This window comes from Chenopodium album, chromosome 4 (genome assembly GCF_948465745.1).
Source record: "Chenopodium album chromosome 4, dcCheAlbu1.1, whole genome shotgun sequence".
NCBI lineage: Eukaryota > Viridiplantae > Streptophyta > Magnoliopsida > Caryophyllales > Amaranthaceae > Chenopodium > Chenopodium album.
This window is the reverse complement of record NC_137837.1, coordinates 52,747,120-52,774,178: the sequence shown is the minus strand read 5'-3', so window position 1 is coordinate 52,774,178 and position 27,059 is coordinate 52,747,120. Positions and strand designations below refer to the sequence as shown.

At 37.9% G+C, this 27,059-nt stretch overlaps 1 protein-coding gene across 1 annotated transcript; it reads right to left on the bottom strand.

Moving 5' to 3' along the window:
- Positions 1-383: 383 nt before the first annotated feature.
- LOC145627917 (uncharacterized) lies at positions 384-25,119 on the bottom strand. The gene is made up of 8 exons (XM_081680258.1): positions 24,842-25,119; positions 7,783-7,894; positions 7,453-7,563; positions 7,020-7,103; positions 6,822-6,937; positions 6,635-6,736; positions 6,434-6,547; positions 384-522 (listed from the first exon to the last, which is right to left on the bottom strand). Exons 1-8 carry the CDS (start codon positions 25,117-25,119, stop codon positions 384-386), a joined length of 1,056 nt encoding a protein of 351 aa, XP_081536384.1.
- Between the last annotated feature and the right edge of the window lie 1,940 nt (positions 25,120-27,059).

The window sequence follows — 27,059 nt, the reverse complement described above, 5'->3', positions numbered from 1 at the left end:
TAAGGTTCTACCAAGAAACTACAGTACACTCACAAATTTGACATCATCCTTAGTAACCAGCTTACTGTTTCATGGAATCAAAATGATTGTTTGTATCAATTCCCAAAATAGACAATTAGCACCTTCATACATATCCTAAAATGAATTACACATCCCATCAGTTTACTTCCATCCCCAAATGTCTTTCTACATACAGCAAAAAGATCATAACCATACATGCCGAAATAAGAAAGGAATCCTCACCTTGATGTCTATTAAAATTCCAAACATAAAACTACCTTGGGTTATTGTGCAGTCCTCAAAATTTATCATGATTGTCCCTCAAATTTAGACACCCTCTCTTTCCCTTAAGATGAATCATCACCTTTGCTATGTACTAAAATTCACATAATAAGATCAGTTAACGTCTGCAGGATTTGATAGAAAAAGAGGTTGCTCCTTAAGATTAGTAAAGAGTTCACATACGCAGCACATGGGGGTAAATGTGGGTCCTTGCACCATCCTGGTTTCTCCTCTGTGCTCCTACAAAGTGCACCCAAGAAACAACTCAGATCAATATTTTTGTAATTAATATCGAAATCCTGCTTCTGTTGCAAAGGAAGATAACTGGGTGATGAGTCTATTTTATATATATATTTATTCCCCGTCCCACGGTCATATTTGTGCTTATTTGGGCTCTACGGAGCTATTTTTATTACTAATATACGTTTTCTAGCGTTTTTGTAGAGTTGGTATTATTTTGTAGGAATTTGAAGAATTATGACAATTCCCGAGCTTATTGAGCCACTATGAAAATATTAGAGATGATCGTACCTTATGACGAGTTTTTGAAGCCCAAGGTCGAGCTAATTAAATTTGGTTCGGTGATTAAGGGCTCGGTTTGTTTGGAGTATTAATTTTGTTGCAAGTCCAAGATAAATTAAGAAAAGAAAAATTCAGCCCAAGTGAAAAAGGCCTGTCGAAGTTATGCCCAGATTATGAAGTCGAGGAAAAAGGCGCGCCCGATCGGGCGGCCCTTTGCCCGATCGGGCGCGTGTTTCCGGAAGTCGGTTTAAGCGTTCGTTTTATTTGCTTTAGCTTAGGTTTCGTAGATTAGTATAAATACTCTTTTGTGGAGCTAGTTTTAGTTGTCTTGGATCATTGTGTGAGACAATTTTCCTTAGATCATCTCTTTTCTCTCTTACTCTCTCTCTACTTTTCTCTCTCTCTCTACTTTTCTCTCTCTCTACAACTCTTGGTTTATTCCATACTCTATCTCCTTTACTCTGGTAACTATTCCTCTCTCTTACTTAAATCTCTTTCTATTATGCTTTATTTAATTGCTTTGTTTAGTTTAGTTTTATTATGTTTGAGTAATTTAATTCTAGGGTTTATGGGGATCCATAATTAATATGAAGGGATAATTTGTTATTGTTGATTATTGATATTGCATGATAATTTCTTATTGAATTGTTTTAATTCTTTGCAATTAGATTATGAATCGAGCAGATGTAATTTGATTGTGAATGTTTAGCAATATTGAATTGATGAATCGAGCAGATGTTAATTTAATATTAAAGGCTATTTTCAATAGGAACTTAGATCTAGTAAATTGCGAGAGCCTGTTAATCATGTTATTTATGCAATGTCAATGATTGATTACCCTATTTTACCCCGGAGTATTATTTATTGGTGAACCTATGCCCTAGATCCTTTTATATATTATTTTCTCCCTTTTCTTACTCTTTTTAGTTTAGTTTCATATTCAACTTTTAATATTGGTTACTTAAATAATTTAGATTATAATATTTAGTTAGGAGTAAAAAGACTTGTTTCCTTGTGGAGATCGACCCTACTTTCCTATCTACTTTAGTTAGTGAATTAGGTAATTATTTTTGATTAGGGGATACGACTTTACCCTGTCAAAATTTGGCGCCGTTGCCGGGGAAACGGTTTTATTTTTATTTCTAATTATTATTAGAGTCTAGATTATTTTTAATTTATTTTTTTATTATTATTTTTTTTTTTTAATTTTTAATTTTATTTTTTTTTATGATTTGAAAATATCCATGCTTATGTCACTACAAGAATTATATAATTTTTATGCAGCACCTAACTACTGTAGTTGTCAACGTCTTTGTCATGAAAATCCTAAATGCCCTTATAGTGAGTTTTTTGTGCGTGCTCCGGATGATTTTAGAGTCTTTCCATATACATATGATCATATTCGGAAACGATTAGTTGCTAATGAAAGTTATTGGAAGGATCTTGATGAAAAAGTCTACGGACACTATAATAATATGAATGTTATTGAGGATGAAGAACCGTCGGTTATAGAATTTGTGGTTGAAAAATCATTGGTTGACGAATCGGTGATTGAAAAATCATTAGTTGTAGAAACGGTGGTTGATAATTCCTTTGTTGATGATGAGGTTATTTGTGAGGGTAAAATTTTAAAGTCATTATTGGAAGATCAAGACAATGACTACCTCCATGTTCGTTCTATTAATTCTAAATTTTTAGCGGAGGAAGTAGAAGGTTGTGGTGTATTTTCATCTCCCTCTTTTGATTTTTCTTTCTACCTTGAGTTCTCTTTATGTGCTCCTAACTTTCTCTTTGTAGGGATAAATGTGCTTGCTATTAAGCCCTATATAGTGCTTAATGAAATGTTTACAGGAGCGTTTGATAAGTTACTCAAGGCATTGAATTCTTCCGATTGAGAGAAGGAGTATGGTCGAGCGAGACCTTGATAAACTAGCGCTTTGCGGGAGGCAACCCGTATTTTGTTGTTTTTTTTATTTAGTTTTTTATTTATTTATTTGTTTGTGTGTTTTCTTTTTGTTTTGTTTTAGAGAGGTAGAGGAGAGTATATCTTATATTAGTGGGAGTGTGTTTTTGTACAGGTATAGGTTTAAGAGGTCAAAAGACTTAGAAGAAATTGAAGACGAAGAAAAACAAAGGAAACGACTGGGCTCGCGCCCGATCGGGCGAAGCTCGCCTGATCGGGCGCGCAAGGAGGGTTAAATTTCATGCCTCCACTCGCCCGATCGGGCAAATTTGCGCGATTGGGCGCGAGAAGAGAGCTGGAATCGAGCCTTAATTAGCCCGATCGGGCGGAGTCGCCCGATCGGGCGCGCAAGTGCAGTCAGAAACTCGAGCAAATTTCGCCCGATCGGGCGAGGTTGCCCGATCGGGCGCAAATCGAGTTAAGGAAAAGATATATCGGGCAGAGCTCGCCCGATCGGGCGCGCGTACGCGTCAGCAAACTTAGTCAACTTCGACAAGCCATAACTTTTGCGTTTATTATCTGATTTTTGCGTGTGACCTGTCGTTGGAAATCTCTTCAAGTCTAGTTTCCAATTCAATTGGAATCACTGTATTATCATTTATACATCAAAAGTTATGATCAGAATAGTGCACCTGACTCAAATTTGAACTTTTTTCCACTAACACTTTGTTTCTTTCTTGCCCAATTTTGTTCCAAAGAGATGCATTGCAATCCTCGAGGCTTTGGTGACATTGATGTGGTGATGATGAAGAGTAGTCACCTTGACTACTAGCTTCCCTTTAAGACAATGAGGACATTGTCTGATTTAGCTTGGGGGGAGGTTCTCGTGTTCGTAAGGTACATCTTTCACTCTCTCTCTTCTCTTTTTTATTTTTATTTTTCTTAGTATAGATTTTATTAATTTCTTAGGTTAGTTTTGTTCCAATGAATTATAAATCATGCTTCCCTGTGCCCCGTACTTGAGAAAAATTTGTTTTGATTCTTGGTACTTGATGATGGGCATTGTGGATTAGTTGATCATGATTTGATGTTTGATTGTCTTGAAACCTTAACATGCGTCAATTTTGTCCAACTACTTGTGAATATAGTGCTTGACTAGTTGATTTGGTTAGGAAATGTGTGAAAGTTCCATTTTTCCTGGTATGTCAATGAATTTTAGTATTGGTTTGCTACTATTAGTAATATTTATATGATTCATTATTATGCACATTGTGGAGGACGAAGGCATTTGTTCTTTTAGGTAGCCTCCAGATATTGTAGATACATTTGTTCCCTTCTTGCTACCCATGTTGTTGCCTTGACTTTTTATTGTTTATTAGCCACATTACAAGCCTATTTTGCCCCATTGGTTACTAGTCCCAAGCTTAGCTTGGGGGAGCTATTAGTGAGTGAGGTGAGGGAGTTTGTAGTGTGCTATTTATTTGCACAATTTGGGTGGGATTTTGAGAAGTAGTTTTGTTGATTGTTCATGTTTATTTTTGATGAGTTTGAGAGTCATATTTTCTTGAAAAAAAATAAAGCATGATATTATGAAAAAAATAAGCGAACTTCAAAAGAAAAAAAAAGAAAAAGAAATGTTCAAATGTTCTAGTTGGAGGTTTGTAAAGAATAATTTTGAGCCTCAATGGAAATTTCAAGTTTGGAAAATAAAGTTTGTTTATTCGCTCTATTACTCCATTATTAATTTTTATGAGTGAAATTGTAAAAGTTGGATTTATTTATTATGATTGGAGTATATTTGGTTGATGTTAGAGTTGGTTACGTAGGAGATGTTGATCATTATTTATTTTGATCATGGGCTTTATTAGGATTTGCTCCCTTAAGCATAGCTTTACTCTCACTTGTACCCAAATTTATCCTACCCTTTACCCTAGCCTTACATTACAAGCTTTAAAGACCTTCTGACCTTTGTGCATAGAATTATATGAATGTGAAAGTGTTGTTTATCAATGCAAGTTATGATTTGGCATATTTCGAGTCGACTAGTAGGATTGAGCGTTCATTGTTTTATACACACGAGAGTGTGAGTTGGGAGGGCATTGTTCACATTAAAGGGGTGGTTGGAGAGCGATCGAGTACATCTTTTACTCGCCACATAAATGAGAGTTGAGTGTGTGAGCACTAGTCTTGAATTCTATATGCTTTTGTGGTTTGCTCTATTTGACAATTGTTAGGGAAGATTGGTAGTTGGATGGATTTGATTGGTTGACTTTGATACATGTTTGTCAGATTTACCTTAAATCATATTTGTTAATTTAAATTGTTTTTGGGGTGAAGTATTGATTTATTTATTCATTGCTTTGCTTAGGGACAAGCAAAGGTTTGGCTTGGGGGAGTTTGATGAGTCTATTTTATATATATATTTATTCCCCGTCCCACGGTCATATTTGTGCTTATTTGGGCTCTACGGAGCTATTTTTATTACTAATATACGTTTTCTAGCGTTTTTGTAGAGTTGGTATTATTTTGTAGGAATTTGAAGAATTATGACAATTCCCGAGCTTATTGAGCCACTATGAAAATATTAGAGATGATCGTACCTTATGACGAGTTTTTGAAGCCCAAGGTCGAGCTAATTAAATTTGGTTCGGTGATTAAGGGCTCGGTTTGTTTGGAGTATTAATTTTGTTGCAAGTCCAAGATAAATTAAGAAAAGAAAAATTCAGCCCAAGTGAAAAAGGCCTGTCGAAGTTATGCCCAGATTATGAAGTCGAGGAAAAAGGCGCGCCCGATCGGGCGGCCCTTTGCCCGATCGGGCGCGTGTTTCCGGAAGTCGGTTTAAGCGTTCGTTTTATTTGCTTTAGCTTAGGTTTCGTAGATTAGTATAAATACTCTTTTGTGGAGCTAGTTTTAGTTGTCTTGGATCATTGTGTGAGACAATTTTCCTTAGATCATCTCTTTTCTCTCTTACTCTCTCTCTACTTTTCTCTCTCTCTCTACTTTTCTCTCTCTCTACAACTCTTGGTTTATTCCATACTCTATCTCCTTTACTCTGGTAACTATTCCTCTCTCTTACTTAAATCTCTTTCTATTATGCTTTATTTAATTGCTTTGTTTAGTTTAGTTTTATTATGTTTGAGTAATTTAATTCTAGGGTTTATGGGGATCCATAATTAATATGAAGGGATAATTTGTTATTGTTGATTATTGATATTGCATGATAATTTCTTATTGAATTGTTTTAATTCTTTGCAATTAGATTATGAATCGAGCAGATGTAATTTGATTGTGAATGTTTAGCAATATTGAATTGATGAATCGAGCAGATGTTAATTTAATATTAAAGGCTATTTTCAATAGGAACTTAGATCTAGTAAATTGCGAGAGCCTGTTAATCATGTTATTTATGCAATGTCAATGATTGATTACCCTATTTTACCCCGGAGTATTATTTATTGGTGAACCTATGCCCTAGATCCTTTTATATATTATTTTCTCCCTTTTCTTACTCTTTTTAGTTTAGTTTCATATTCAACTTTTAATATTGGTTACTTAAATAATTTAGATTATAATATTTAGTTAGGAGTAAAAAGACTTGTTTCCCTGTGGAGATCGACCCTACTTCCCTATCTACTTTAGTTAGTGAATTAGGTAATTATTTTTGATTAGGGGATACGACTTTACCCTGTCACTGGGCATAAATTATACATCATTAGTAGTTATTACTTGTGAACTTCACTGTCATGTCTTTTCCTTGTCATCTGCCATGTAAACGGACTATTAGGATCCACACCAGGCTGTGAAATTTCCAAACCATGTTTCTTAACCAAATCAACGTATCTGAAAATTCAACAAAAAATAAATGACAAAAGTTCTGTACTGAATAGCTCAAGACATTAGAGGATATAATGCAGAAAGAGTGCTAACTTTTCAGAATCAAAATTATCCACTCCCAAATCTTCGTCCCAGATAAATACGTAATCATATGGTGCCACAATGTCAGGATGTAGAAATCGTTTTGCATACCACCTTTAACCATACAATGAAAGAACGGATCAGTATGATAAAATTGATAATTAATCTGACCCAATTGCCTTAAAACAAGAGTACTAACCATTTCGTCTGTTTTCGAGCACTGACATGGATAGCACGTTTTGACCACTCAAACTGATCCCACTCAGTCGTCTTACCATCGTAATGGAAGAGCAGAATAGTGAAGTTGTCTGAGAACTGTGCAAGGATAAAAGAGCATATAATTAATACAAAGATGATGTTAGCAGTAATAAAGGACTTGAAATTGCTAGAAAGAAACCTTTTTAACTGCTTTGTCAATATTTTCTTTCATATCTAAGCCAACTGTGAAGGTCACTAGATACTTAGGCTTGGTTTTCAGATCCTGCAGAAGCCATTTTGAACCAGTATTATATTCAAACTTCAAAATTCTATTATCAAAATGAATAAAACTCAGTCTTTGTGCTGATAATGCAATTTATCAAGAAACCTTAAAAGTACATAAATAAATGTTTAAAATTACAGTTCCCTTGCTTATTTTTTTTCCTTTACATCATTACTCAGACCCCTATTAACCCGAAAAGTGTAATGTGGGAAACAGAGTAAAGACTTTTTGTCCAACAAGTATCAAGGATAGTGATTAAAAGAGGAGGTTCTACATAACAGAAGACAGTTTAAAAGTAAGGTGTATGTGAGAAGAAATTTCAGAGACTTGTTATAGTATGTTCACATACCTCACTAGGAAGACCCCATAGTCTACGGAGATAGAGATCTAACTTAGAAGCAACTATCCCTGGCGGTAGTCTCTGTGCACCGCTAGGGTTTGATTGGGCCAGCAATGGCACCTGAGAATCCACAACAATCAAACAACAAATATTATTAAGTGATGAGAACCTTGGAAGACTAGTCCCATGCATCAGACCAGAAAAGCCTTAAAAGAAATACATACATGATGCCTGATCTTGCAATGAGTAACAGATGTAAAATATATGTCAGCAATCAACATGAAGAATTTTTATAAAATGATTAAAGTGGCAACTCGCAAGGGCTACAACTACATATACAAAGTGTGTTGATTGAAAAGTTTCAACAATATAACTGTTTGCTTGTGGTAAAGTTGGGTTCAGAGTTACAGAATCATGCAGGAATACAGCAGTTTTATATGAATGAAGTTGCCTAACATATTTTACCAACAGGATAAAATTACATGAAAAGACTGCAGTGTAACAGAAAAAGAAAAAGACTGGTGTGCATGTACAATAGCAAATTATGATTACCGGAGAAACAAAGAAGTTGAAGGAGATGATAAGCCCCCCCCCCTTCCCATCCAATAATCTCAGCAATAAGCCTACTAAATTCGGCAATTCGGCACTCCTCCTATATTTAGACTATCCATCAATCATCATTCTATCATTTGTTCATTCTTCATTATCAACTAAAAATTAATTGAAAATAAATTAAAATTCCTCTCTTTCTTCTAATTTCAAATAATCAACAATAAATAAAAACAAGAAAATCCCAATTTCTGACAAACTCGAAATTTTAATTTCAACAGAAATGAACACAAATTAAGAACAAAATTAAAGAACTTAAACACAAATTAAGCACAAAATCAAATTACCTTCTCATTAAGAGAGCATTTGGACTGAACATACGACTGAGGATCAAACCTATCATTCCGAAATGCGTTTGAGTTGATTTTTTGCTCGAAATGGGGGATTTTTGGTCGGAAACAATCAATTTTTATGGGTTTAAGGGTTCGAATTTCTTGGGGTTTTTGGTCTAAATTTTTGCTCGAAATTGCTCGAATTTGCTTCAACTTGACTGCAATTTTAATTTAGATGTTAAATTTGCTGGGGAATTGCAGTTTTTTGGCCTAATTTGTTGGGTTTCAGAGACGAATTTGTGGGTGTTTTGCTGTAGAAATTCACTGGAATTGAAGAACTCTTGTTTTTTTTCTTTTTGATTAGTGAATGTAGGCGAAGGTAAAAAAACGCAGAAAACCTAAAGCCAAAAGAGTTATTTGCGTCACTTTATTATAAAAAAGCGACGCAAATAACCTTGTTTATGATATTGTACACAGCTCATATGCGTCGCTCATGTAGTAAAAGCGTGACGCAATTTACTTAATCACTTATTTGCGTCGCTTGTTAACAAATGAGTGACGCAAATAAGTTTATTAATTGTGTCGCTTTAATAAATAAGAGCGACGCAAATGAGAGAAAGCTGAAATGCACTTGAGTGTTGTGTCGGTTCTTTAATAACATGCGACGCAAGTAACTTAAAAGGATGGTAAAAATTAACATTTGCTTCGCTCCTTAGAATGAGTGACGCAAATATGGCGACGCAAATGTACATTTTTCTACTAGTGCCAGTTGAGAAGAGGTCAGCTAATTGGAACCCCAATGCACACTGCAAGTACCACCAAGGTAGGGGTCATCTTACTGAAAACTGTTGGAAGCTTAAGGAAGTTATCCAAGACTTGATCGACAACAACAAACTGCTGTTGCCCCCTGCCAGTAAGAAGCCAAGCATTGACAATGCACCTCTAGCTCATACTCTGGCTATCTCCGATGAGGAAAACGAGGTTGACCCATCCTCTCTCATTAGACCTGTCAAAGAAATCAGTGCCATAGAAAAAGAAGAGGAGATCTTTTTCGATGTCAAGGATAACCTTCCAGAACCGGCGAATAAAGATGATATACAATTGCTCACACTGACTATGAGGGAGGTATCGCAATTACTACGTGAAGCTCTCAAAGTTATGAACGAACTCCATAAGAAATATGATGAGCTTCCACTTCCGAAAGATGAACCTAAAAGAGAATCCACACCAGTGAGAACGACTTATGAGGCAAAATATTTTCCCTTACAAGTCACTAAGAGACCCAAGAAGAGCAATAGAATCTACACTCCAATCGGGATCCCATATGCGCAAATGTTCGAAATGCTCTCCGAGAGTGGCGAAATCAAACCTCTCGAACCGACACCATTTGAATCATTGAAAAGGACAGATAGGTATTATGTTAGTATCATCAATCAGGGGGTCACACTATAGAAAACTATTTCAAATTCAAGGATTTGGTACAGAAAATGATTGATGAAAAGAATTTAGTCCAAGTCCAACAAGAAGAAGATGCAACCATTAATGGAGTTTGGGACAATGATGAAGAAGATGTCTATCTAAAGGACTTAGTAGAACTTCCGCCTTCTGTGTCATACACCACAGATGACATTTGGGCTGAAGAAAACTCATCGATAGACGTCCTCACAATATCTGGGAGAATGCAATCTCCCATTTCAACACAACCTATACCAACCATACAACAAGTTCCCATACCTATCATCGAAGACAATGACATTGTTAAGTAGTTTAAAAAGACAAAAGTTGAGATGAATGTATGGAAACTTCTGGCAACATCTCGAGAACATAGGTTGGCTGTAATGAATGCCTTGGACAAAATTGGGATAGACTCTGACACTAATCCTGAGGGATTAGCCAACTTCCTCACAAGTGACCCTCCAAGCCCGATTAATTTGATCACCTTCTCTGACAAAGATTTATGTCCAGAAGGTGACAAACATTACAAGGCATTAAACCTCACAGTAGTTTGCAAGAGGAATAATGTTCCTATGACTCTTTTAGACAATGGATCAGCCATCAACGTTTGTCCACTTAGAAGCGCAAGGATCCTCGGCATAAGGGACGAAGATTTAACTCCGTCTATACAAGGAATAAGGGCCTACGACAACACTCGTCGTCAAGCTCTTGGCAAGATTACCCTAAATGTAACGGCAGGAGCAATAGAACATGCTACTACTTTCCAAGTAGTAGACATCAAAGCTTCATTCAACTTATTGTTGGGACGCCCTTGGCTTCATGATCTAAAGGCCGTCCCTTCATCTCTCCACCAACAAGTGAAAGCTATAGTTGGAGGAATTCCAATCACCATCGATGCTTCGCCAATGAGAATCAAATCTATAGAAAATCCAATTGTTAATGTGGAACACGACGAGGATGATGAAGACCTATGGGGCTTTAACGAAGAAGTCTCCTTAATCCAGGAGGATGAAAGGACCCCTCTTTGCCATGACCCCCATTCAAACATGATTGTCAATGCCATGCTGAAGAAACAAGGACACTTTCCTGGAATGACCCATGGGAAGAAGAAAGGAACGGTAAAACCGCTGGAGTTACCTGGCCTCCCTAAGTTAAACACTTTCGGACTTGGTTTCGAACCGACTCAGAAAGATCTCAAGCGAGCCCAGGAAAAGTTGAAAGCACGTAGGGACGCTTGCATTCAAAAGAAAGCAATTCCAATGGATCAGTAGCCCCTTACGCTTAATGGTCAGTTCATAAAAGAAGGAGAGGACTATCCATGCCATGAATTTCCCGAGCCATTTATTGTAAACGACATACGACAATCGGGATTCGAGATTTTCTTGGATTGCTACTTCACTGATGAAATCCCAACTCCCGTCCACAAGGAGAAAGCACCCCCATGCTTTGACTTTAACGTCATGGGATTACTGTTTGGGCGAGAAAAGAATGGGCTTACTTATAAAGAGGATAACTCCTCGCTCATTCAAACAGTCCTAAAAAGTGAAAGCTTCGATCCCTCGAAGCTAATTACTTCATCTGAAGGATCACTACAAGGGTGGCGCAAGACTATCAAGGTGACTACTCCAAGCGGAAGGAAGATATCCGTCACGACAGGGCAAGGACCGATGTTTGAAGAGTCGTCTAAGTCAAAGTCCGAGTTAGAGTCTTTCCCTTTAGAACCTCCCCCTCCTATTGCTTCTCCTAGGATAGTCAGTGATCCAGTCCCTGAGGACATATCACTCTTTGATGTAATGATCTCAGAGTACAATAATATTTCTCATTCTCCTTACTTCTCGTGTTCTTCTCTAACCCAAGATGACGAGCATTGCTTAACTAACAATGAAAAAGACAAAGAAATTATTAAAGCAATGGAAACACTCGAAAAGAAAACACCAGTAATTGAAGAGACTAAAATAGTTGATATCTCGAATGATTCAACTCATAAAAGAGAAGTTAAAATCGGATTAACATTGAATAAACAAGAAAGAACCGATTTAATTAACTTACTTAAAGAATTTATCAATGTATTTGCTTGGTCATATGAAGATACGCCAGACATTAATAGAGAAATAGCTCAACACTCTATACCACTAATTCCAGGAATGAAATCTGTAAAACAAAAGTTGTGTCGAATGAAACCCGACGTAGCACTTAAAATAAAAGAAGAAGTTCAAAAACAAATAACTGCAGGTTTCATCAAGGTATCCAAATACCCCGAATGGGTCGCCAACGTCGTCCCAGTTCCGAAGAAAGATGGAAGGGTAAGGATGTGTGTCGACTATCGAGATCTAAATAAGGCAAGTCCAAAGGACGACTTCCGTTTGCCACACATCGATATTCTGGTAGATAACACGGCAAATCACGCACTTCTCTCGTTCATGGATGGGTGTGCAGGTTACAACCAGATTCTCATGGCAGAAGAAGACATGGAGAAAACAACTTTTATAACACCATGGGGCACTTACTGCTACACGCTAATGCCATTAGGATTGAAAAACGCGGGTGCTACTTACCAACGTGCAGCAACTGCCTTACTCCATGACATGATGCATAAAGAAGTCGAAGTATATGTCGACGACATGATTGTAAAATCAAAAGACCATCCAGGACATCAACTAGCCTTAAGGAAATTTTTCGAAAGGCTAAGAAAATATAACATGAGGTTGAATCCATCAAAATGTGCTTTTGGAGTCACCTCAGGCAAGCTCTTGGGATATGTCATAAGCTCTAGAGGAATAGAGGTAGACCTAACCAAGATTAAAGCAATCATGTCAATGCAACCACCCAAGACTGAGAAACAGATTCGAGGATTTATTGGCCGATTGCAATACATAAGTAGGTTCATATCAAAACTGACGACAATATGTGAACCAATCTTCAAGAAGCTCAAAAAGAATGTACCAGTAATATGGGATGACGAGTGTCAAAAAGCCTTTGAAAAGATCAAAGCCTATCTCGCAAATCCTCCCATATTAGCACCAGCACTTCCCAGAAAATACCTCCTAGGTTATATTTGACGGTTACCAAAGAGACAATGGGAGTCAAAAGGTAGAAGGCAAAGAGAACGCAATCTATTACCTAAGCAAAAAGATGCTCGAATACGAAACACGCTATACACCGCTCGAAAAATTGTGCCTCGCCTTGGTGTGGGCCACAACTAAGTTAAGACATTACATGTTGGTGCATACCGTTTTCGTAGTCTCCCGATTAGATACACTCAAGTATCTATTCGAGAAATCTACACTCAATGGACGCATATCAAGATTGATGGTCAATCTAGCCCAGTTCGATGTAAGGTTTATGCCACAAAAAGCTATTAAAGGATCCGTGGTGTTAGACTTTCTAGCAGATTTTTCAATAGAAGACTCGACGCCAATACAAGACAACGAATTTCCAGATGAAGACCTAATGGTTACTGAAGATGATACTTGGACCTTGTATTTCGACGGAGCCTCAAACCAAAAAGGATGTGGCGTTGGAGTACTACTAGTATCACCTAAAGAAGAGCACGTTCCAATCTCAATAAAGCTTGATTTCGACGTTACCAACAATGCTGTTGAATATGAAGCATGCGTGGTAGGCCTTGAAACAGCTTTGGCATTGGGAGTAAAGAAGTTAAGGATATTCGGAGACTCTTCTTTGATCATCAATCAGATATCTAAAAGGTGGAAGGTAAGGAGCGAAAGTCTAGCCCCTTATCAAACCTATCTAGAAACTCTTACTAATCAATTAGACAAGGTAGAATATACATATCTACCTAGAGAGGAAAACCAATTTGCCGATGCTTTGGCAAGATTAGCCTCAATGGTTAGGATTCCCACGGAAATCGAGCAAATGCCTCTAACTATAGAAAAAAGGCACAAACCAGCATATATCCAGGCTATAGAAGACGACGACTTAGTCCAAGAAGAAGAAGAAGAACCGTGGTACACGGACATACTCAATTATGTCACCAATGGAGAATACCCTCCTCATGCTGACAAAAGAGCAAAACGAGCATTGAGGCTTTTGGATTCCCAATACGTACTCATAGACAACGAGCTACATAAAAGGGTACCTAAAGGTCGAGCTCTCTTATGTGTAGGAAAGATGGATGCACAAAGAGCAATGAGAACAGTTCACGAAGGAATCTGTGGCACTCATGTAAACGGCAAAATGTTAGTCCAGAAAATAATGCGAGAAGGATATTATTGGACTACAATGAATAGGGATTTCCATCAATATGTAAAAAGATGCCTTAAATGCCAAATTTACGCCAATTTTCAACATGTCCCTCCATCTTTGCTCTATACTTACACATCCCCATGGCCGTTCTCTACATGGGGAATTGACATCATTGGCAAAATCACTCCCCCAGGAACGTGAGGCCATGAATTTATTCTAGTAGCAATTGATTACTGCACAAAGTGGGTCGAAGCGCATTCATACACTAAACTCACTACAAAACATGTAGCACTCTTTATCGAGAGAAATATTATTTGCCGATACGGAGTCCCACATGAAATGATAAGTGACAATGGAACTCACTTTCAAGCCGAATGTGAAGAATTGCTACAAAATTACGGCATTCAACATCATCATTCTTCCCCTTATAGACCTCAAGAAAATGGAGCAGTCGAGGCAGCTAACAAAAATTTAAAGACTATCATCGAGAAAATGACTGAAAATTATAAAGATTGGCCTGACAAAGTTCACTTTTCATTATGGGGTTACCGCACGTCAATCCTTACATCAACAGGAAATACGCCATTTTCTTTAGTATATGGAATGGATGTCGTACAACCTATCGAACTGGAAATACCATCTCTACGCATCGCGTTAGAGAGTAAACTAGATGAAGTTGAATGGACTAGGGCATGATACGAAGAATTGATTTTACTCGACGAAAAACGACTAAAAGCTCTACATCACACTCAGTGTTACCAAACTCGTATGGCTAGGCCTTTTAATAAGAAGGTCAAGGCAAGAAATATCAAAGTAGGAGATTTGGTATTAAAAGCACTAAGGAAAAATGTTTTAGACCCAAGGGGTAAATTTGGACCTAATTGGTCTGGACCCTACATTGTCAAAACAATCCTGTACGTCAGGAGGTGCAGCAAAACTAACTGATATGGATGGCAATGAATTCTCAAACATGACAAATCTTGATCAACTTAAGAAATACTACCCATAAGTACTTGAGTAGGATACTCAAGAGAGCTACGTTCGGCCTGATTCCTTAAGAAATGATACGTAGACAACCCTTTACGGGTGCGGCCACTTTATTTTTCGACATCTCCGCATTCCAGAATTAATTAAAAATTCAACAGAAGATCGGCGAATTATCAGCATCGCAGAAAAGAACCTGGCGCCAGCCAACAATCATCAGCGCCAGCCGATGACACTGGCGCCTGGCGCCAGACTCAAATTACAGGCGCCAAATGCCAATAACTGGCGCCAATTCGGAAATAAACTCTGGGCGAATTTCGGTGTTTTTCAGAAAATTTTCGACTTCCGTACTCGAAGAATTTCTGGAAAATTAATTTTTTTCGGTTTTCATTGCTTTAATAAAATAAATTTAAAGTAAACAATTTAATTAAAAGCTGAAATTTCATTAATAAAATAAAATTACATTATTGATGGAATTTAAATAAGGCTGAAATAAATTAACTTTAAATAAAAAATATAAAAAAATATATAAGTCTAATAAATTGAAGGATAAGCAATGCTCCTAATCTGTCTTTTCCTTTCTAGCCCTTTTTCAATTTTTGTCTGCTTCCTCCTCTTCATCCATAACCTTAGCTAGTAGGCACCCTTTAGAGGACCTACATTCAATTTTGGAGTAGATAGTCTCCCCTTCAGCTAACACTCCATGCTTCTTTTCCACCCAAGCCTTTTTATCTGTGGTGTTAGCTTTCCTTTTCCCTTTATCTTTGGTAGCATTTTTCTTCCTAGGCATTGCAGGTGTTTTAAATTCAATTCTTGCACCTAGGCGTTCCTTGGCAGGAATCAACCTGTCACCCAGACGACTCTTCACATCAGTTTTACCCTGATTTTTATTCGAATCCTTCAAAGGTTTCTTCAACAACCACTTCTTCACATCATTGGGCAAGAAAGGAGGAACCTTTTGGGTAATCACTTCTCATAAAGGTCTAGCACCCCAGTAAGCATCAAATCTGTCTACTTCTTGGGAAATAGGGTACTTAAAGGGAGGACGAAGATCCTCGGAAGGAATATTCTGAAGCAAGCCGTATTGTCTTTTTACCCTGCAAGGATAATAATAAGTAACACGAGACAAGCTGGGAAGACGGCAGAAAGGTTGCTTGTTGACACCAACCATCCTTTCTATTTTCCACCATGGGACGACCCACTTGATAGCAAAATCACGTGATTCGAAGACTTTTCTCCACCCTTGGCGCCCAATCTTAGGGAAACGTTTCTTCCTTCTCACAAAGCAATTGGGTGTATACTTCTCAATATCGTCCGGAAGGCTAATTAATCCTAGCCTTTCCATTAGCAACATCTGTAAAATATTGCAATGCAAGTAAATTATTATTACAATACAAAAATATATTTTTTGATTTCTGTAATTAAAAATATTATTTTTCTACCTGTAGTAAAATTGGAGAGCCGCGAAAAGGTGCTTTAGGGTCCCTTTTCAATTCATCTAGACTAATCATAGTCTCTCTAACTATTAATGGCATTGGATTTCTCCCTGATTCAATTTGTTCTAGTATAGTGGTTATAATTGATTGACCTTCATTATTTTTACCACTACTAAGAAAGAATTGTTTAAGCATGCAAAATAAGAACGCCCTTCTTTGATATATATGAAAAGATTCAGAAAGAGGTTTATCAAAATAATGGCGCGCGAATTCTTTCAAGTTAACTATGTTGCCATCCACTATTTTTGATAAATCCTTTTCTTTTAAATTAAAGAAGCGCTCAAAATCCTTATAATAGTATGCATCTACTCTAGGGATTACTATGAGGTCTATTGCAGGGAAGCCTAAAATAGCACCAAATTCCTCTGGCAAAGGGCTAATCTCGTCATACCCTATTCTGAAACAATGAGTATCAACATTCCAAAATTCTAAAGCGGTATGTATGAAGTCTAGGTCAAGATCTACCCATTTGATGCCATAAATTCCCCCCAAGTGAAATAAATCTAATTCTTTTCTGTCTCTAGCATTAAGAGATCGACACCATTCATGAGTGTATTGGGTGAAGGTTTTGGTGACTAAAGACATGATTATTGTTTTTTCTAAAGAAGAGAATTATTTTATTCGCTGGAATTATGAGAAGAATCGGCTGGGCAGGGGGCTATTTATACACAAATTGCGAAGATTTTTAATCAGAATGAAATACGGTATCAGCGTCAATTGGCGTCAAAACCCCGTGATTGGCGCCAGCTACCAGCGCTTGGCGCCACACGCCAAGTGTAGCGCCTGGCGCCAAGTTGTCACAGAAGGCGCGCGTGATTAACTTGCGTTTTTAATATTAAACTCGAGTCGGTTAATGACTTTATGGCTCCGTTTATTTTTCCTAAACATCTTTTTTACCCTTTTTCTTAATTAATTAAAAATAGCTATTATTTTTAATTATTATTATTCTTTTTTGGACTTTATTTTAAATTCCAAACACCCGACATTTTATTCGATTTTTTCCTTTTTATTTTTTCTTTTTGGGGGAGAGAGTCGGATACCCTCCATCAATAATAGAAATGACGAAATTTTTTTTGCGCAAAATTGTTTGTCACACTTTTCTTGCACACACTAACATACTCATAATAACAACAATCAAATAAACTCATAATAACATAAATATAGAAAATGTGTCTATAAATAATGAGTCTAAGGAAAAGTTCTAGGAAAAGTCAAAATAAAATATACACAGGAACAACTACGGCGCCGGAGGACGTATGCCCATCATATCATAAAAATGCGCCGTACGAGGAGTCACCTCTCCACCAGCTCCAGCTCCAGCTCCAGTCTCCGTAGGGGGAGGAAGACTCAATGTGGAAACACTCCAGCAGGGATCAACCTGAGGCTGAGGCTGCGGAGGCTGCTGCGATGACGAGCCTATCTCGTATATCCCATCACCTCTGAAAGCCGAGGTAGCCTCTCCTACCGGTGCAGCGTGAGGACCCTCAGAAGAAGATCCCGAGCCCTTTGCAACGTCAGCACGAGCATCCTCAGAGCGACCACCTCTACCCCCTAACGAAGTGCGACGACGTCTCGAGCTAGACCTCGCTGGATCCCTCCGCCCCTCAGGTCTCGTGCGGGTGTGAGAAGCAATAGGCTTGGCGTGCAAAATGAATTAAATCAGAAACAAGGTAAAATTGAAGGAGCGATGCAAAAATAATGAGTAAAGAAAGATTACCTCTCGGATGACGTCATCCCGACGGCAAGTGGCCGCATTCCTCATCCGGACGAGCTGGCTCCGGAAGGCATCTATGCATCGTGCCATCACCAAAACCACCTCGCGTGAAAAATGTCATAAATATAAGTTAGTAAATATGCATGATATATAAACACAAAATTCTGAAAAAAACTAGGCTTACTCGAGTCTGGTGGCGAGGAATCGACCGCTCTACGAAGCGCTCGCCCTCAGGAGCCGGAGGAATCATCTCCTCGATTGGCCCGTACATCCCCTGGTAGTGGATGGACATACGGGGTGGCACGAACTCAGCAACACCGTCCTGATAAAACAGAAAAAAAATCAGTAAAACATTACTTGGGGGCTACTTAATGGAAAGTAAAAGCTGAAAAAAATCATACGCTCACATCCTGAGCCGGTACGGGGGCTGGAGCTAACAAAGGTAGTAGCTCCTCAGCATAACACCGCCCGAGGATCACATGGGACCTCCAAGGGGTACCAGCTCCCTCAGACATGCTCGACAACCGCGCCTCGACGAACATATGACGTGGTGGAGCAGTAGGAACGACGAAGACATCAGAAAAATGATGTCTAGCAACCCTCTCTCCTAAGTATGCGATCGCTCTATAAGTCCCCAGAAAATAGCGACGCTCAGCAGAATACTGTGCGGCTAACCTAGGGACTGTCCAACCGCCCCACGGCCGGTATACCACTTCAGGCCCCTATAAAGAGCATCAATCAGGCAATAATATATCTAAAGCACCGCGGAAAAGCAAAATAAACAATAAAAGTCGTACCGAGATGATCCAGTTCTAGACATGTGCAGTAGACATATCCACATGATGGTCGCCCCAAGAGGCGCTCACTGGAAATCCCCGCGGCGATGGTCTCGCCGGCGCAGCAGAAGGAAAGTACTTGTAGAACCAGATCTACAAGGAGTTAAAAGTGTGAGTAATTGCTAACTAATATGTAGAGCTAAACTTTATAGGGAATAATGTTTACCTCTACAACTTTCCAAAAGGCAGACAAAGCGACGTTCGTCCCAAAGGACCGGTGTCGACACGAGTCCCTCAGCGCACGAACGAAGTCAGCATAGGCCACGCTGGCCCAGTCATAAGTCCCGATCCGGTGAAGATCACGGACAACAGGAAGATAGTAAAGCAATGCCCTACTACCTTTGTCAGGGGAGAATATCCCTGACAACAACATCAGCGCAAAGATGCGCACCCGCTGCTCTCGAGTGGTCGCATCGTCATCAAGAGCCGTTGCCAGTGTCGAGCGGCGAATTCCCCTATCGCTAAACTGAGTCGTCTCGATCTCAGCTCGGGCCCGAATAGTGATCGGCCCTAACAGCTCCTCGACCTCCAAAGAAAATACGTCAATTCCACTGTCAAACGGCAGTGGCACAGAAGTGAACTCCAGTCCTGTGATGAGAATGAAGTCCGTAGGGGTGACCATCATCTCGCCCCAGGGGAAATGGAAGGTGTTGGTGGTGTCCCAGAATAACTCCACCAAGGTGCGCACTACATGGTGACACCCGCTGGTGGCAATCATAGCCTCGGAGGTCTCAAACAGAGTAGCTAGTCCGCAAGACTCCCATAGGAGCCTCGTCTCAAGATCCCTAGCGATATACATCCTGTACAAATCGCCTAAACCATCACAGCCGGAGCCGTGATGCCGCGTCCTCCCGGGCGCGATGCCCCGTCTCACCCTCTCAGAAATGTGGTGGACAGGGGCGAAGAACAGGGTCCGATCATCCCACTCCGGAAGTCGATCAAGCAAAGTGGACAGCTCGGCATCGTCCTCCACAGGCTCATGCTCCCGTCTAGTGCTTCGGGACCGTGAACCCGAGCCTCGCTGTGTAGCCATGCTACGTTGTGCAAAATTATCATAAATTAAGGTACTATAGTATCTAATGTTCGCCTAGCCGCATGATACTATGTTCGCAAAAACAGAGTACGTAGTACTAAAACAGAGCACAAATTCGAATTGAGCATAACAACATTTTTCAAGCAATCAAACAATTTCTTGCAACACTATAGCAATTATTGTGACAAATTGGACAAGAATTGCTTGCAAAAACATCAAGAACAAGTCACATTGTTCTTCACGACCTTAAGAGGTCCAACAATGGCAAATTGCTCATTTCTTCACCAAATTGAGTCTAACAAGTCTCAAATTACTCCCAAGGCAATATGCAAACATAATTAAGCAATTTCATGGCATAAAACATGACAAACAAAGAAAATTGAGCATTATAAGTTTCGAATTTTCATGAAATTCGTGAATAAACATGCCAAGAATTCATAAAAACTGATGTGAGTTTGAAGAAAACTTACATAGATCAGGAAAATAGATGAAAAGAGCTTTGATTTGCAACAAATTTGAGCAAATTCGGTTGAGAAACGAGCAAGAACCGAGCAATTGAAGTTTTCGGACTTTTTTCGAGCAAAATCGCGACGAGCAGCCAGCAAAATGAAGAGGAAAGGGGTATTTAAGGAAATCCCCGTGATGGCGCCAAGCCCTATGCATTGGCGTTACAAATTAGGCTTGGCGCCTGGCGCTAATATCAGCGCCTGGCGCTGAAGCTAAATAGGTGGCGCTGATGGTTTTTCAGTGGCGCCAGAGCACCCAGCCACCTGTTGACGTTGTGCAAGCTTTCTGCAACATATTTTTGGGTTCCTTGGTACGCCAGTTAGCCCCTCTAAGCAATTTGACATGATTTAGTAATCGGCTTGATTACATAAAGTGATCGACCTGATAAGAGATCGTTTCACTTAGCTTAAAGCGCCTAAGCATTGGCTCATTAGCAAGAAAGCATCGACATATAGGTTCAAAAGCAAAGAGCACCGACATACAGGTTCAAAGCAACAGAAGCACCGATGTACAGGCATAGCGTAAGCAAAGTTTAGGCGAACTTTTAAAGATCGACAGGCGTGGATCTTCGGTAATTTCCTTTGGAAAATTATCGCATCAAATGAGGATGACTTCAAGTGAGGATATCTTCGACGACATTCCCTAGCTTGCGGAGAGTTGTCATAAACAGCTGGAGGTAATTTCGGGCGAAGTTGTCTTCGATCATATTCCCTTAGGCATGGAAGATGGTCATAATGCGGATGAGGATTGTTTCAAGAGAAGCAATCTTTGATAGTATTCCCTTTGACGTGGAATATTATCATAGCGGAGGAGGATCGTTTCAGGCGAAGCAATCTTCCATATTGGAAGCAGTTACGGGCGTAGCAGTTTTCAAGTGGGATGACATTCTCTAGCTTGCAGAAGTTCATCAAAACAGCAAAAACAACAGTAAAGCGGCAACAATCGGTTATTTTCAGAGACGTGTGCTCGACGGTGCAAGATACGCGTTTCTTAACTCTTTTATCTGTTTAACTAACGCTATTTTTCATGTACCGGCGTTACAAGAGTGATTTAGGATCGCAGAACATTTTGAATCATTCTCCGTCCCTATCGCTACTTTCACTTTTGTTTTCGAAACTTGCATTTCTCCAAACTCACTCAAAGTGGGGGCTTCTGTAGACACCCATTTGTGTCTCCCCAAAACCAAACCCAGTGATGAGTACCTTTCGCGTCGAATCATTATCGAATGAAGTGAAAGTGTGGAAAGTCTGGTGTTGCGGATAATTTTAATTCTCTTCTCTTCTCTCTGTTTTTGAAAACTTATTTTAAGAAAATAGGCAATCCAGTTTGGTTGGTCCATGATATGGGTCCAATATTAATGTAGTTGGATGGGGCTTGCAAAGAGATTTCCAACGATATATTATAAGCCCAATTCCGATGAATATTGAGGAAATTATGGCCAATTTACTAAACTGGGCCCGGTTTGAGCCTTATATGCGGCCCAATGATCTTGGGGAGGGCCTAATATGATTTATCATTCCTAATGCAATTAGGAATGGTTTTAGTCTTCTAGAATCTTCTAGAAGGTTCTTTTCATTCCTAATTCAATTAGCATTGATAAATTGACTTTTGACTTTTCAGAGTTTTAATAAAAATCAAATAGCATTTTCGAGGAAATTATATGATTTTATCCTCCAGTACGGTAAACTTATCTGATTTTCGAAAACGCGTTGGAAATAAGCTTGGCGCCTAACCCCAGGCCTTGGCGCCTGGAACCAGGCCTGGCGCCTGGCGCTAGTGTTGGTGCCTGGCGCCAGATAGCTAAGGGTGGCGCCAGCTCTGTTTTCTATGCGTTAGACTCTGTTTTGTTTATTTTATCTTTTTGGCTGATTTTCTCTATAAACATCGTATTAAAAACTCCGTTTTCATTCACCAATTCACCAATTCTCTTCATTCACAAGTTTTCATTCTTATTCTTTAATTCATTCATCTCTTTCATTCATCTTTCTCTTTCTTTCTTCCAAACTTTGTTTCTCAAACAAAATTCCGCATTCGCAAGACTTAGATACACCTAGCCATATTCGAAGTTGCCTTCGCCCTAGACGTGAAAGGTTTAATTTCTGAGGGTTTGGTCCAAAATCTCTCTTTCAATTATTTAATTTAATTGTTTTGATTATTATTTTCCTTGAAGTTACTAACGTGTGTATTTTGTTATTAGAATAAGGGACGAGGCATCAAAGTAAGTACTTTATTTGTTTTTATTGATATTATGATGTAGAAATCATGCTTAAATTGTTATTATGATTCCTAGTTTCATGTCTAGGGTAATTTTAATATGTTTATTATGATTCCTGCGATGCTTCCTATGTTCTTCCTAATATTTATGATTGTTAGTATCATGTTAGGGTTAAAGACTTGATTTTTATTGTTTAGTGACATGCTAGGGTTTGTTATTAATCTTTTTAGTATCATGCCTAGGATCTTGCTATTATTATGCTTTAATGTTAATATGATTATTTTAATTATGATTTATGATTATGATTATGATTATAATTGTTATAATTTATGATTATTATTATTATTATTATTATTATTATTATTATTATTATTATTATTATTATTATTTTGATGATTATAATTTTATTGTCATGATTATTAATTATTATTCATGATATTGATTATTTGTTATGTTGTTTGATATTTATTTTTATTGCTTGATCACGCTTTTACGTATGTTTAAAGGGAATTAGTACTTGTAATCACACTTAATAAGATAATTAATAATCTTGTTATGGTTAATTTGATTATAAATTCAAGTGATCGCCAATAATAGATTTGTTTGTGCATTAATATTCAACCAACATAGATAAACAGGTTTAGGGTTAATCCTAATGATTGCATGTTAATTAGAAAGCGCACATGAATACGATCAGAATAAAGTAGAGGCCTATTATTAGGGCAGGTTCAATCTATTTTAGGTTGGATTTGTACCTTCATCCCCGAAACCTTATTTGGTTCTAGACCTTATGGAGTTGACGATCTCTTGGATCGTTAAGGGGTGTAACCTTCACCTTGTGAACGGTTTACAAGTTCCTAAAACTTGTTGGCGAATCTTTTGTTCTATCTTCTTCCCCTTTGGACGCCACCGTACTTTAGTGTATGATCACAGTGGGGTTCGAGCTAGTGGGATTAACGCTTGAAAGTATTCCCTACAACGAGCAAAAGGTTAGCTTGGGGGAGTTTGATAAGTGACTTTTATGTCACTTCTAGGGTGTTTATTGAGTCATTTTCCGGCTTATTTTCAAATAATTTAGCTCTTTCTGTTCTTTATTTCTATTATTTGCTTATTCTCATCTCTTATCTTTATTTATGTATTTTAGTAGTTTTTAATAGTTTTTAGCTTATTTTATTTATTTTTTTTATGTTTATATTTTAAGTTTTTAGTTCTTGTTATATAATAAGTTCCTAGTTTCTCACATTTTCTTATTTGTTTTAATTTAGTCATTTATTTTGTTTTACTAATTTTATTTTATTTTTACTTCATTTTATTTTATTATATTTTGTTCTATCCTCGTGTCGGTTTTTGGTTGTAGGTGTGTTCGGGTTACTTAGTTCTATTTTATTTTAATTTGATGAGTGACATTTACGTCACTCTTGGGGAGTAGTTTTAGAGCCATTTTCATGTTTATTTTCCCTTATTTTCCCTTTTATTCTCTTATTTTCTTTTTAATTAAGTTTCTAGTTTATTTCTTAGTTTTAGTATGTTTGAATTTAATTTCTTTATTTAATTAGTTTCTAGTTTATTTTCATATTTTATTTGCTTTCGATTTTTTTTATTTCGTTCCTTTTCTTTGTTAATTTCATAGTTTTAATTAGTTTTAAGTTTATTTTATTTACTTGTATAGTTTTATGTCTTTGTTAGTTTTAGTTTTATTTCTCTTATTTGTATTTTACTTTTATTTATTTATTTTTATTAGTTTCGTGTTACTTCTCTTTTTCTATTTTATTTTATTTATTTCCTTTTTATTTATTTTATTTTATTTGTCTCAGTTTCACCCTTTTATCCTCGGGTTTATTTGTGTGTAGGCTCGTGTTCAAGGTCCAAGTCAAAGCTTTTCAATTGCCAATCCCCTGCTCAACAGCCACCACAATCAACCACTAATCCGCCAGCATCACCACCAATTCTCCCCTGGTCCCTCACGCAAAACAGCCAACCCACAACACCAACCAATGCCCCTTCACCAATTCACACCAGCAGCCCACCAATAACCCCAATTCAGCCCACCAATAACCCAAAATCTGCACACCTGAACAACCCCCTCAACCACCTCCACCAAATTACAACAACAGCAATGTAACTAACACCACAAACACCACGCACCACAGCCTCCGTCAGCCACCAAAACCACAACAACAATTGCAGCCCACAATTCACCCAATGCCGAAACCACTCACAGCCACCACAAGTCTGAGCAGTTGCAGCATCAACAACACCTTCGCGCACCACCTTCAGCCAATCAAACTGAGCACCAACTGCAACCAATACACCACCAAACCTCCTCCGATCACCACCACCCAGAACCATCGTCAGCCACGAATTAAAGCCGCCATACACAGCAGCAGCGCCTCTAATCAGAGCCACCAAAGCCCAGTCGCAAGCTCTAAATCAGCCCTAATTTTCATACCCTTCAGAGCGGGCGCTCTAAGGTTCGAATCGGCCGCTCCGTTGTGGGTCTTATCTTTGTCAATTCTCACGTGATTTGCACGTGAATGGAGGTGTTCATTAATATCGAACGGTCTGATTTCAAGCTTATTGATTGATGATGATGATAAGCGGTGATGATTGAAGATGAAAATGGTTGGTGATAATTGATGAAGAGGAACAAACGGTGGTGATGATGATTCAAAAGCAGCAAAATTGAAATAGAAGAAGATGAGGAGGCTGACGGTTTGGGGGGAAAAAAATGGGTTTTATTTTCTTTATTTATTTTATTTCTTTTTCTATTTTTCCTTTTCTTTTCTTTATTTTATTTTCTTTTCTTTTGGTTCTCTTTTATTTTTCTTTTATTTAACTAAGTAAAAATACCCATTTTTGTGGGGAATTAAAATGAGGCTCTTTATTTTTATTTTTCATAATTTTTAGTTGAGGAGAGCTTCTCTCTCTTAGGGTTAGACTAGATAATTTTTAGTGAGAGAAAATAGATTATGGCTTAATATTCTTCCAAGATTCAATTTTGCTCAAGTTTAAGTTTCAATCAAGCAAGAATTAAAGTTTTCATCTTTCATTAATCCTTTCTTTAGTAATCTTTTCTCCTTTCCTTAAGTTTTATTTATTTGTTTTATTGTTGTTTATTGTTATTAATCTTATTAGTTCATCTAGTTGTTATTGATTTCATTGATTTTAATCATGTTTTGTTTTGAGTTTCTTGAGTTTATTTCTAGTTTTGATATCATGTTCATTTCCCCTTTTCTTGGCTAGTCTTTTGGCTAGGGGAAGGGGGGTGGAAGATATGAGTTGATATTGGATGAATGATGATGGTTGGATTGAACTTATGCCATATATTGATGAAAGACATGATTTTTATTAGCTTGGGATTATTGTTGCACTCTATTTGATGTTTTCTAGATTAAATGCATGAAAGTGATTTGAACTAGATTAGGATCACCTCTATTTTAATGATTGCATGATAATGAGTTATTAAAGTGGAGTTTTTATGGATTGTGCTTCTTTATTCTCTTGATTTGATTGTAACTAATAGGATGCATGAGAATGATCCTTATTAGTGTAGACCTCTTTCATTGATTTGCCTAGACTATTGCATGAGAATGAATTATTTAGGTATAATCTTGTGTTCTTTGGCATATGTTTCATAATAATCACCATTATTCTCCTCTTTCTAATCATATTGGACACCCCCGTATCCCTAGCGTCACTTTCTATTATTTCAATCATCATTTTCTTGCTTATTTGTAGTTTTAGTGTTCTTACTCAACAAAACCAACAAAAACAATCCCCTTTTCACTATTGCATTAGTGATATTTGATGTTGAATTAGCGTGCTTCCCTAGTGGTTCGACCCTTTACTTGCCACTAACTAGTTTAGTGTAGGTTTAGGTATTATAAACGATTAATTTGGTTAGGGTAGTAGATTAACGACCTATCTTATCCCTATCAAACCCGTATGGCTAGACATTTTAATAAGAAGGTCAAGACGAGAAACATCAAAGTAGGAGACTAGGTGTTTAAAGAATTAAGGAAAAATGTTGTGGATCCAAGAGGTAAATTTAGGCCTAATTGGTCCGGACCCTATATTGTCAAAACAATTCTATCAGGAGGTGCAGCAAAACTAACTGACATGGATGGCTATGAGTTCTCAAACATGACGAACCTTGACAAAATTAAAAAGTACTACCCATAATTACTTGAGTAGGAAACTCAAGAGAGCTACGTTTGGCCTGATTCCTTAGGAAAGGATATGTAGGCAACCCTTTACAGGGTGCGGCCAATTTAATTTTCGCAAACCTC